Source organism: Aethalodelphis obliquidens, unplaced genomic scaffold (genome assembly GCF_003676395.1).
Source record: "Aethalodelphis obliquidens isolate GAN/ISIS:26980383/991018 unplaced genomic scaffold, ASM367639v1 scaffold30, whole genome shotgun sequence".
Lineage (NCBI taxonomy): Eukaryota > Metazoa > Chordata > Mammalia > Artiodactyla > Delphinidae > Aethalodelphis > Aethalodelphis obliquidens.
This window is the reverse complement of record NW_020837974.1, coordinates 6,024,629-6,036,540: the sequence shown is the minus strand read 5'-3', so window position 1 is coordinate 6,036,540 and position 11,912 is coordinate 6,024,629. Positions and strand designations below refer to the sequence as shown.

At 44.2% G+C, this 11,912-nt stretch overlaps 1 protein-coding gene across 1 annotated transcript; it reads left to right on the top strand.

Annotated features, from left to right (window-relative positions):
• The first annotated feature begins 2,793 nt into the window (after positions 1–2,793).
• Positions 2,794–10,429, top strand: ZNF394 (zinc finger protein 394). The gene is made up of 3 exons (XM_027125875.1): positions 2,794–3,335; positions 4,114–4,240; positions 8,964–10,429. Exons 1-3 carry the CDS (start codon positions 2,925–2,927, stop codon positions 10,025–10,027), a joined length of 1,602 nt encoding a protein of 533 aa, XP_026981676.1. The 5' UTR covers positions 2,794–2,924; the 3' UTR covers positions 10,028–10,429.
• The last annotated feature ends 1,483 nt before the right edge of the window (positions 10,430–11,912 follow it).

Here is an 11,912-nt window from a genome sequence, read left to right as displayed (position 1 = left end):
GAGAGCAGATGAAAGCACTTGATATTCTGCAGATGAAGGCAAAAGTTACATTACAGGAGAAAGGGAGATAAGAGCTAAGCAAATCACTATATCCTGATCAGGGTCCACAGTCACACAACCCAGAAGCAGGAACTAGTGGAGCCCGGACTGGTAATCAGCTAGTAAGGAGACCTACATCTCTCACTGGGAGGAGATGAAAAATCCTTGAACTGCCTTCATAGAACGTGATATTCTCTTCTGTATTCCGTTACTAGTTATATAGGTGGATATTGTCTGGAGCTAGATTTGCCTATACTATAAAGGGTTCTCTTATTTGTGAATTTGCATTCTGTCCAATTCCCTTGCCATCCTTGGCCACCCAACCCTACTCAAAGCCTTGTCCTGCAATACTGGGAAAAGAGCTTTTGACTTCCTGCCAGACTGTGATAGCATTCCCACACAGATGAAAAAGTAGACTTGTGCAAAGTTTCTGCCCCCAGGGATTTTCAAACCGCCTGGAGAGATCAGATGCAAACATGTGACAAGTTATGTCATTAAATTATTACATGTTGGGACTTCCCTGCTGGTCCAGTGGTTAAGACTCTGCGCTCCCAATGCAGGGGGCCTGGGTTTGATGCCTGATCAGGGAACTAGATCCTGCATGCATGCTGCAACTAAGAGCCCACATGCCGCAACTAAAAGATCCTGCAGGCCACAGCTAAAGATCCCGCAGGCCACAAAGAAGATCCCGCACGTGGCAACGAAGACCCAGAGCAGCCAAATAAATAAATATTTTAAAAGTATTACATGTTGCTCTAAATTTGTAAAATGATGAATATGAGCCTTGTGAGTAGTGAATTTTTTCTGTGTAAGTGGATGGGACATAAAAATTAATCCCCAAAAATCTGCCTTTTCCTGTTTTTTTGTCCTGTTAATGTCCAATCAAAACAGATCACAACAGACTAATACAGCCACTTACCTGCTAGAGCCTAAAGTAGGGGTTGACTGCCTGTGCTTTTGCACAAACTATGGTTAAATCATTAGTTTATAATTTAAACTTTAGTCCACAGATATGTCATATGGAATCCTGACCCTGCCTGGGACTTTGCATTCATAAATCAGGACATTAATTGTACAATACTTATTGAAATAAATGATATTTTAAATGCATTTACCATAACATAACTTAGATAATTCTTCATTTGTTAAATAATGCAGATGATTTAATGTAAATATTAAACTAATGTATAGTATCCTTCATTTCAGTTGCATGGTTTATTTTTCTGAACACTGGCACAGAAAAGAGGTGGGGTGGCAGTGTCCATGCAGATACTTAAAATGAAGTGAGGAAGAGGGAGTAAATGATAGAGCAGGGGAGTAGGACTTAGAATAGGACAAAATCCTTGGCAACCTGGATACTGTGAAGCATTGCAAGGAAGCTGGGCATAGGAAATCTAAAGTTGGAGGGGATGATACAATCTACTATGGATTTATTGCCTATAAATTTAACCCATTTTAAAATTAAAGGGACTTGCCTGGTGGCACAGTGGTTAAGAATCTGCCTGCCAATGCAGGGGACACGGGTTCGAGCCCAGGCCCAGAAAGATCCCACATGCCGCAGAGCAACTAAGCCCATGTGCCACAACTACTGAGCCTGTGCTGTATAGCCTGCAAGCCACAACTCCTGAGCCCGTGCGCTGCAACTACCCCGTGCACCTAGAGCCCGTGTTCCGCAACAAGAGAAGCCGCTGCAACGAGAATCCCACGCACCACAACAAACAGCAGCCCCCGTGCAGCAACGAAGACCCAACGCAGCCAAAAATAAATAAATTTATTTTAAAATAATAATTTTAAAAATTAAATTAAATTAAAATATGTCCTCAGTCCACATGGACTCTTTAAGCATTATCTCTTCTGTGAAGCTTAATCTCTTCTGTGAAGTCTTTCACTGTACCCTCTCCATTAGGCATGGTTGATTATTTCCACCTCTGGTTATACAAATAGACACTGCATACACCTCAAAGTACTGCATTTACCACACTGTCCTGCAAGGATTTGTTTAAGTGTCTGTCTCCCTTAGGAGACTGAACAACGGAGGACGGGGACTATGTCTTCCCAGTTTTGTGTCTGTAGTGTCAAGCACGATGCCTGGCATGTAGAAGATACTCAACAAACCTTTCTTGCATTAAATGAATACCCAGTGGATGAACGACCACTTATTGTACAGTTGGAACTTTAACTTTCCCTAAAACAAAATTTACAAAATTTTATTCACAGATAGTGTGTTAAAGAATGACATTCACTTTTAATTTTTGGCTGCGTTGGGTCCTCGTTGCTGCGCGTGGGCTTTCTTTTTAGTGGCGGTAAGTGAGGGCTACGTCTTCATTGCCGTGCACGAGCCTCTCATTGCGATGGCCTCTCGCTGCTCCGCATTCTCCCGAGGCCAGCCTCAAACTCGTGTCCCCTGCGTTGGCAAGCAGATTCCCAACCACTGCGCAACCAGGGAAGCCCGGGAAGCCCCTTCATTTTTAAAGGGAGAATATCCTTTAGTTCGGTAACCTTAAGGACTATAAACGCCACATTAAAATGTACTCGTGCAGAGTATCTCTGAGGGGTGAGGACAGCGAACCACCGAGATGCACCTCACTCCTCCGGGGAGCCTAGAGAGGCCCCGGAAATGCCCGGGAGGGGTGGACACAGCAGGGTGTCGGGACGCACTTCCTGCTGGGGCTATTCCTGCTGGTTTTTGTCACGGGACTTGTCAGCTTCTGGGAGGAGTAGCTGCGGGTAGGAGGGGGCTGGGCAAGGTGGGGGCCTGTTAGGGAGGGGACGGTGGGCAGCCGCTGCTTTGGGGAGATCCGATGAGCTCCGTGGCTTTTTGCTGGGTTTGCTGTCATTTCACCTGAAGGCAGAACTCCGGGAAAGTGCGCACTTGCAGGAGAAGGATGAGTTGGATCTGGACCGCAAGTCAAGGCAGGGTCGCTGCTCTGCCCCTGAGTGATGGACCTTGGATAGTGAAAGTGGAGGAAGATTCACCCGGAGGTGGGGAGTCCGACCCACCAGGGGACTGTCCGGATCCCGAAACTTCCCGACGGCATTTTAGGCGGTTCCGTTATCAAGAGGTGGCCGGACCCGAAGAGGCGCTGAGCCGACTCAGGGAACTTTGTCGTCGGTGGCTGAGGCCCGAGGTGCACTCGAAAGAGCAGATCCTGGAGCTGCTGGTGCTGGAGCAGTTCCTGACCATCCTGCCCCAGGAGCTCCAGGCCTGGGTGCGCAAGCACTGCCCGGAGAGCGGGGAGGAGGCTGCCGCCTTGGTTTGGGCTCTACAGAGAGAGCTTGATGAGACCTCACGCCAGGTGAGGAGTGAACGTGTTCTGGTGGTGGGAATGGAGGTGTGAGGGATGCTGTGGTCTTCATAAGTTCTTTCCTTATTACATTTTGCGTGAACTTTAGGATGTGTATGAAACATGAGCCCTTTAACCTAATGGGACGTCACACCATCTCCAGGTAGGTAAGGTCAGAGTTATTAAACCGTACGACACCCAGCTGGTGCCACAGAATTGCCTGACCTGTGGAAATGCACACACCTGGTGTCAGAAGTGAAGGGGTGTTGTAGTGAATATTCAGAGTACTGAGAGCAGAGGAGACACACAGGAGTGTGGTTTTCCTTTACAAGGAAAGGAGAGGCTCAGGGGAAAACACATTACTGCTGTTGGTGAGGTACCTTCCTCTGAAGATAGATCTTTGTATCCATTTCACAGGTGAGGAAACAGCGTCTGAAAGCCAGCACTGCAACTCGGGACTCTGGTTAACCTGTATATTTTCAATCCATATCAGGTTTCTGCTTTGATAAATCACAGCAGTATAACCCAAATGAATATTTTGCTCTCCCCCCAAGTTAGTATAGACAGTTCATAAAAAGGCTTTTCAGGATTGCAGGAGAATGCCAGCTTCTGTTTTTAGTCACTTTGCAACTCCCGCATCAGTACAAGGCTCACTGATAAAGACTCCGTTGGTCGTGACTCGGTTTCTCAGCGCTCGCAGACTCCTCTCTGGAGTCCGGCTTCATCCTGACACTGTTGGTGACGCCATCCTGGGACGGCAGGTGCTGAGGGAGGTCTTGTGTTGTTTCAGGGGTTGGTGACAGTCCAGGATGTGGCTGTGTCTCTAACCTGGGAGGAGTGGGAGCGTCTGGGCCCAGCACAGAGGGACCTCTACAGGGAGAGTGCGCCGAAGGATTATGGGAATGCAGTCTCGCCAAGTAAGTGCCCTGCCTTTGCTTGTTTCCAGCTGTGTGATTCGTGGAGGGCTTGCTTCAGTAAATCCCCCAGCCAGCCTGCCATTCAGACACAGGTTGAGAGCCTTCGAGTCCCTTTTGTGACCCAAGCAAGACGTCTCTGTTCTGTATTGTTAGGTGATAGAGTCAGCTTTTTATTTTCGTTCATTTTTTAATAAAAATACATAAGAAAGTATAAAAACATAGAATGAGCACCTGAGGATTAACCACCCAGGTTTATCGAATTTTAATATTGGCCATGGCTTCATTTTTTTTTTCTGAAGAGATAATATATTACAGCCATAGCTATAGGTGAAGCTCTGTGTACCCTCCCTGAAAGCTCTACCCTTGATCCTTCTCCAGCGGTAACCAATATCCTGACTTACCATTTCCATGCTTGTTTTATATTCTTTCTACTTATACATGTAGCCACATATACACACTCTCTCTATATAAATGTATGTAAACACGTAAATATGTAAACATGTAAACGTATATAGTATTTTTACATGTTTTTATAGTATATAAATTATATTACTGTATGGTTCTTTTGCACCTTGGCTTTTTTCTCAACATTGCATTTTTGGGATTTATCCATGTTGATACGTGTAGCTCTAGTTTATTCATTTTAACATCTATATATTTCATTGTATGACTATTCCAATATTTACTTATCCATTCTCCTGTCAATGGACGTTAAGGCTTCTAGTTTTTCACCATTACACACAGTATTATACCAAACGTTCCTGTCTCTTTCTCCCTGTGTTCATATGTAGGAGTCTCTGAAGAGAATATACTTAGGGATGTTTGCCCATCTTGCTGTCCAAAATGATGGGAGCCAATCTGTACTCCTACCAGCCGTATATGAGAATTCTTCTTTCTCCACACCCTTGGCAACATTTGGTGTTCAGCTGACAGCACGATGTCTTAACCCAGTAGCCCAAGTGTTCCTTTTAGAATGTTGGTTTGCATCACACCTCTGCTCATAACCTGAATACTCCTCATTTCACGCAGAGTAAAAGCCTGTGGTGCCTGATGGGACGTGGCCCTGTTCCCTTCTGCTCTCCCCTCACTTACGCCCCCAGCCTCACTGACCTTGCTGCTCCTTGAGCGTGGTGGGCATCCTGCCTCATGGTCTTTGCTCTGATTGCTCCCTCTGCCTGAAATATTATTCCTCCGGATCTCCACCAAACAGACTCCCTGGCTTGTTTCAAGCCTGTGCTCACATCTCACTTTTCGGCGAGGCCTGACCTGACCGTCATGTTAATACATGATTCCTGCCATCACCCACCTCACAGATCCCTCGCCTTGCCTGACGTGGTCCATAGCATTTATTACCCTCTGACATCCTATATATTTGACTTTATGTTCATCTGTTGTCTGACCACCCCTTCTGGAATGTCAGCTCCACAGGGGGAAGGATTTTTTTCTGTTTTGTTCATTTATATCCCAAGTGCCAAGAATAGTGCCTGGCACAGAGTAGGTGCTCAGTAAGTAATACTGTTAGGATTAATGAATGGTGTATCCTTATCTCCTCTCCTTTCCTCCACTATCTTTTAAATTGTTTTGTGGCTGTTCTTTATGTTTTTGATACTAATCCTTTGTTATTTTATTGGTTATAGAGGTGGCTTGTCTTTCTAACCATGGCGTTTTTGTTATATAAAATTTTGAAATTTTAATATAGTCAAATTTTTCAATCTTTTACTTTATGGTTTGTGTTTTTCGAATCTTCTTAGGAAAATAGGCCCTTCTCAATCCTGATTCCAACTTTGCAGAGACAATAACTTTAAAATCTTTTCACCCCTTCCAGTGGTATTTATTTTCATATTTCTAAATAAGATGCTTATTCTGCTGGGTTTTTGTTTCTCAGTTTCAGTTATTATCTCTTGACTGCCTGCTAAGGACGACAGGGTCCTGTCTCCCCAGCATGCTCACATTTACAGTCCGTAATTCTCTCAGCATAGTTAAATCAGTCTGTTTTTGTTAAGGGAGTGTTTCAGTATTATGCCTATATAAATATTATCTATATTCACCCACCTAATATGTATGACTGTAAGTCTTTTCCTTTACAGCTTTTAGTTCTTCCCAGAATTAATAATGCCTCATTCTGCACGTGCCTCCTTTTCTAACTCCTGAGCACCAGTTCACCCACAAACTCTCTGTTAGAAATGTAAACCCCTCTCAGTAAGTTCAGATTCATCAGATGGGCCATCAGTTTCATTCTCCCCTTGGAGAGTTCCTCCTCAAGCTTCCTCTGCTCCAGGCTGGATGGGCTTCTCCAGGTCAGTTACACAGCTGTTGTCCTAGAACGTTCCTTCACTCTCACCTTTTTCTCTTTCCCGGATCCCATACGATTTTCTTCCTTGGTTTACCCCCTCCATTTTATATAGAACGACCTCAGGTATATTACAGAGAACATATACTTGAGAACTCAATGCATGTCTAAACGCCTTTATTCCTCTCTCACATCCAGATCATGGTGTGGCTGGATGTAGCATTCTACTTTAGAAATGACTCTACCTTTGAATTTTGAAGACGGTGGATTTTGTAACTAACTTGCCATGTTGCAATTGAGAAATCTGACGCCACAGTGATATTTTATCCTTGGTGTGTCATCTGTCCTGTGCAGAAGCCTTTAGGAGCTTTTCTTTATTCCTGCTGGTATGAAATTTCACAATGGATGTGGCTGGGTGTGAGGTTTCATTTTTCATTCACTGTTCTGAGTAGTTGGTGGGCCCTGACGATATAGACGCTTGCGTCTTTGAGTTGTGAGAAATTTTTTGTAGTATTCTTTTATTTTATCTATTTATTTTTATCTCATTTTTTCCTGTTTTCTTTCTGGGATTTCTTCCAGTTGGATGTTGGAACTCATGGGCTGATCCTGTAGGGTTCCCTACCTCCTTCCCATTTCCTTATCTTTTCTTTCCCTTTCTGGGAAATCTCCTTAGCTTTATTTTCCAACTCTTAGGTTGAAATATTTCTGCTCTCATTAATATTTTGAAGAGCTTTTTCTTTTTCTTTAAACATCCCTTTTCTTTTCTTTCTCTTTTTTTTAAGATTTTTTTGATGTGGACCCCTTTTTTTAAAGTCTTTATTGAAATGGCCACAAGACCGCCCCTGTTCTATGTCTTGGCTCTTTGGCCGCGAGGCATGCGGGATCCCAGCTCCCTGACCAGGGATCGAACCTGCACCTTCCGCATTGGAAGGCAAAGTCCCAACCACTGGACCACCAGGGAAGTCCCGAAATATCCCTTTTCTTATTTTTTTAAATAGATTTATTTATTTATTTATTTTTGGCAGCATTGGGTCTTCGTTGCTGGGCACGGGCTTCCTATAGTTGCGGTGAGCATGGGCTACTCTTCATTGCAGTGCGCTGGCTTCCCGCTGCGGAGCGCGGGCTCCAGGCATGCGGGCTTCAGTAGTTGTGGCACTCAGGCTCAGTAGTTGTGGCTTGGGGGCTCTAGAGCGCAGGCTTAGTAGTTGTGGCACATGGGCTTCGTTGCTCCGCGACATGTGGGATCTTCCCGGACCAGGGCTCGAACCCATGTTCCCTGCATTGGCAGGCGGATTCTTAAGCACTGCACCACCAGGGAAGTCATATCCCTTTTCTTATAGCTTCCTTGTTTCCTGGGTGCAGTATTGTCTCTTATTTATTTGCGAATATTAATTATAGGTTATTCAGTTTTCTCTCATTTCATGGATTGCATGTTTCATTGGCATTTCTATCAGAGGTTTTCCTGAAATGCTGGTAACCTTTCACTTTCTGTTTGTGTTTAGCAGTTAAACCCAAGCATTCTGACTGGAAACTATTGGGAAGGACTTGTGAACTGTGATCTTCAGGACAGGGTCAGGCATCAGGCGCTGTTTTACCTGGAAATTCCCACATGTCAGTGTCTCTGGGTCTTTGGCCCAGGCTGCTAAGTTTTCCCATAGAGTGATTCAGTCAACAGATATTTCATTGCGTGCAGATAAGCCAGGTGCAGTTCTAGGTGGGAATCCAGTAGGGACTAAAGCCTATGAAATCCCTGCCCTTTCTGCCGGGAGGATGTCAGGCTTGGGGCTGACAGTTTGAGCCTGAACAGAGGACAGTGCATGGAGGTTCCACCAGTGTGTCCATTTTCACTTGGCTCTCCTCATGGGAAGGTGGTACCTGTCCCCTGTTCTCAGCTGTGCCTCATGTCACCAGTCCTGACTTTATCTGGTTCAGCCTTCCTGGAGAGTAAACTGCAAGAATTCTGGACTGGGGGATGGAATCCTTCACAGACTTTCCATCAGTCCTAGATTTACTGCCTACCCAGAGCCTGCCTTCAGACTGGAGGCACCTGGTGTGTCTGTTACTGTAGCTCATCTCTCTTAGTAAAGCATCTTGCATGCATGGGATAAAGGTTGTACCGTCTGTGTCAACACCTTCTCCAGTAGTGCCTCGTGTAATACAGTGATTCACACGACAGCGCAGTGGGGCTGGGGCAGGAGAGACGGGTTGGCCGGCGGAGGCACAAGTATAAAAGGAAAGAAACGGGGTTTGTACAGGTAAATGTGAGCACATCTGACAGGTTAGTTAAAATAATTTAACTTCAGGAGTGGTTTCATGGAGGACATTAAAAGGGCTTTGGCCGGCGGGCGGGGGGGTGTTGTTTTTCTGCTAGCACTTTCTTATTCACTCTTGTGCAAGGATGAAATGTCAGCAATCTGTATCTTAATGTTTCAGGTTTGGAAACCAGAACTGAGAACAAAGAGTTGATTCTAAAGCAAGAAATTCTAGAAGAAGTGGAGCCACAAGGGCAGCTACAAGAGTCCCAGGAGAAGGGGCCCCTGTCTTCCGAGTGTGGGGTTGCCCATGAGGACACGATAGAAAAGCCATCAGGCGACCCCTCACTGCTGAAACTTGAAAAGCCTCCTGAAGATCAGGGAGCCACCAGCATCTCAGATCTCAAGAGTGCTCCCAGAGAAGAGGGAGACTCCAAAAAGAATGAATTGGGGACTAGTGCCAGAAGTTCAAACTTCGTTCCTGCTCAGCACATCCAGACAGCAGAGAGACCCATTACCGGTGATGAACGTGGGAACTATTGCAAACACAGGTTAGATACCGTGAAACCTCATGAATCTCCTGACAGTGGGGAAAACTACCATCATTCAAGCCTACTTGAGGCGCAGAGGCGGTTCCATGAAGAAAGACCTTATACGTGTGACACCTGTGAGAAGAGTTTCAAACAGCGTTCCGACCTCTTTAAACACCAGAGAACCCACACTGGGGAGAAGCCCTACGGGTGTTCTGTCTGTGGGAAAAGCTTCAGTCAGAGCGCTACCCTCGTTAAACACCAGAGGACTCACACTGGAGAGAAGCCTTACACCTGCCCCAAGTGTGGGGACAGCTTCAGACAGAGCTCAAATCTCAGTCGGCATCAGAGAGTCCACATGGGGGAGAAGTACTACATGTGTCACGAGTGCGGGGAAATCTGCCGTATCTCCAACCATTTTAGACATCAGAGGACACACCAGGGAGAGAGACCCTACACGTGTGAAGAGTGTGCGAAGAGCTTTAAACGGTGTTCCGACCTCTCCAAACACCAGAGAATCCACACCGGGGAGAAACCCTACGAATGCCAAGAATGTGGGAAAAGCTTCAGTCAGAGCGCAACCCTCGTTAAACACCAGAGAACTCACACTGGAGAGAAGCCTTACAGATGTCTTGAATGTGGGGACAGCTTTAGACAGAGTTCACACCTCATCCGACACCAAAGAATCCATAGAAATAAAGCCCCATCACTTTGACATGCTTCTGCATGAGCTGTTTTGTTTCTCTCTCTCTCTTTCTTTCCAGAAACTACATTCTTTGGCTTTTGGAGTATTTCAGTAATCATGGGTCATACTGCCCTGGGCATTACACCCAAGAAAGATTGAGTCCAGCTAGAGTCTAGGGACGCCCTTTGGTAGCGTATTGCCTTGAAGCAGGACTGCGTGAGTCAGGAGCCCCACTGGAACACACTTTCCAGCAGAGCGAGGGCGGAACCATGAGAGTTCTGTCCTTGTCACTCTTCTGGAACCTCTGCTTTTGGACCAAATCTTGTCCCCCCGTGTTGCTTCCCTGAGAATGTATTACAGTCACTTAGAATTGTCCTTCTACTTAGATGGTAGATATTTTATACTCCAGAACACCTTGTACAGTTCAGTGCCTACAAGAGGCACTCTATATATTTGACTTTTTTAAAAATTAATTTTGCAGAGTCCCTCTTTCTTTCCCATTCTTTCCTTGTTGCATTAAACACAGCTAAGAACTTGGATTAGAGCCTAAATCTATCTGATTATCTTTCTAGTGCTACCCACTGATAATATGCATTGCATCCATATTTTTGGAATTTTTTTTTTAATTAAGGGAATACAAGTACATTATTGGATATCTGGGAAAACAATAGGGGAAAAATTACCCAAAATCCCAACACCACAATCCATTTGATACCGGTATTTTGGTGTATTTCCTTCTGATTCTTTTTCTGTGCACATTTTTCTATATAACAAAAATCACAGTGTTTATATTTTATATCTTCTTTAGTATTATGTCCTAAGGATTTTACATGGTTTTCCTAAATGTTATGCTTAATAGCTGGTCATTTTCCATCAAGTGGATGTAACAATTCCTTTTGTTGGAAGTTTCAGGTCTGTCTCATTTTTCATTGTTGCAAAAAATGCTGTAGTGAATGTCAGTGTAATTTTAGGATTTGGATTGTTCTTTAGAATCTAACGCTACGTTCAGAGAAGTAGAATTCCTTGATCAGTGTTTTAGTTATTTTATGGCTTTCAATACACCTTTCCCCCAAAGCAAGTGCCAAGTTACATTCTATTATGAGTGTGCCCAGGAAGAAAAAAACATGTTGATAAACTGGTAGCAATCTTCAGCGAGACTCAAAAAGCACTATCTATAAAAGATTGGTAAATTTAACTACACTATATTAGGAAAAGACAAAATAGGAATTACAGCCCATGAAGGTGAAAACATACTCAATTACATTAGTAATAAGAAAAATGCAAATTAAGCCACAATTAGATACTATTTCACACCTTACAGATGATCTAACCTTTCAAAATCTGTCAGTACCAAGTACTAACAGAGACGTAGAGTGGTGGGAACTCTCCTCAGCTATTGGTGTGTAAGTTGTTACATTTACTAGGGAAAACGATTTGGTGCTACTTCTTAAAGTTGAACATGTATATAACTTATTTCTAGGTCTTTTCACAGGGAACCAAGAGGCATTTGACATGCTTTTTTGTAAAAGCCCCAAACTGGAAACATCCTGAAAACTGATCAGCCAAAGAGTTTCATAAATTGTGCTATATTCCTGCAGTGGGATACTCAGTGTCAGTGAATATGACTGAACCACAGCTATACAGAGTTGCATGATTCTCAACACACATGTAGTGAAAGAACAAGAGTATGATTCCATGTACACTAAGTTCCAGAAAAAGCAAAACTAGGTAATATATTGTCCAGACAGAGATAAGTGGTATATCTACATAACGCAAGAGAATGATTAACCTTTATTGAAGAGGAAGGGAGATGAGACTGGAGAGAATATAAGGGACTTTTGTGATTCTGAAGGTGATTTATTCCTTAACTAGGATGAGGAGGCATGGGTGTTACTGTTTACTGTCATATATATTC

What these genes read in the sequence shown, in the direction of transcription:
- ZNF394 (XM_027125875.1), top strand. Translation starts at nt 2,925, where the DNA reads ATGAGTTGGATCTGGACCGCAAGTCAAGGCAGGGTCGCTGCTCTGCCC. An exon ending in TTGATGAGACCTCACGCCAG is followed by an intron (nt 3,336 to 4,113) that starts GTGAGGAGTGAA and finishes GTGTTGTTTCAG; the next exon opens with GGGTTGGTGACAGTCCAGGA. An exon ending in TGGGAATGCAGTCTCGCCAA is followed by an intron (nt 4,241 to 8,963) that starts GTAAGTGCCCTG and finishes TTAATGTTTCAG; the next exon opens with GTTTGGAAACCAGAACTGAG.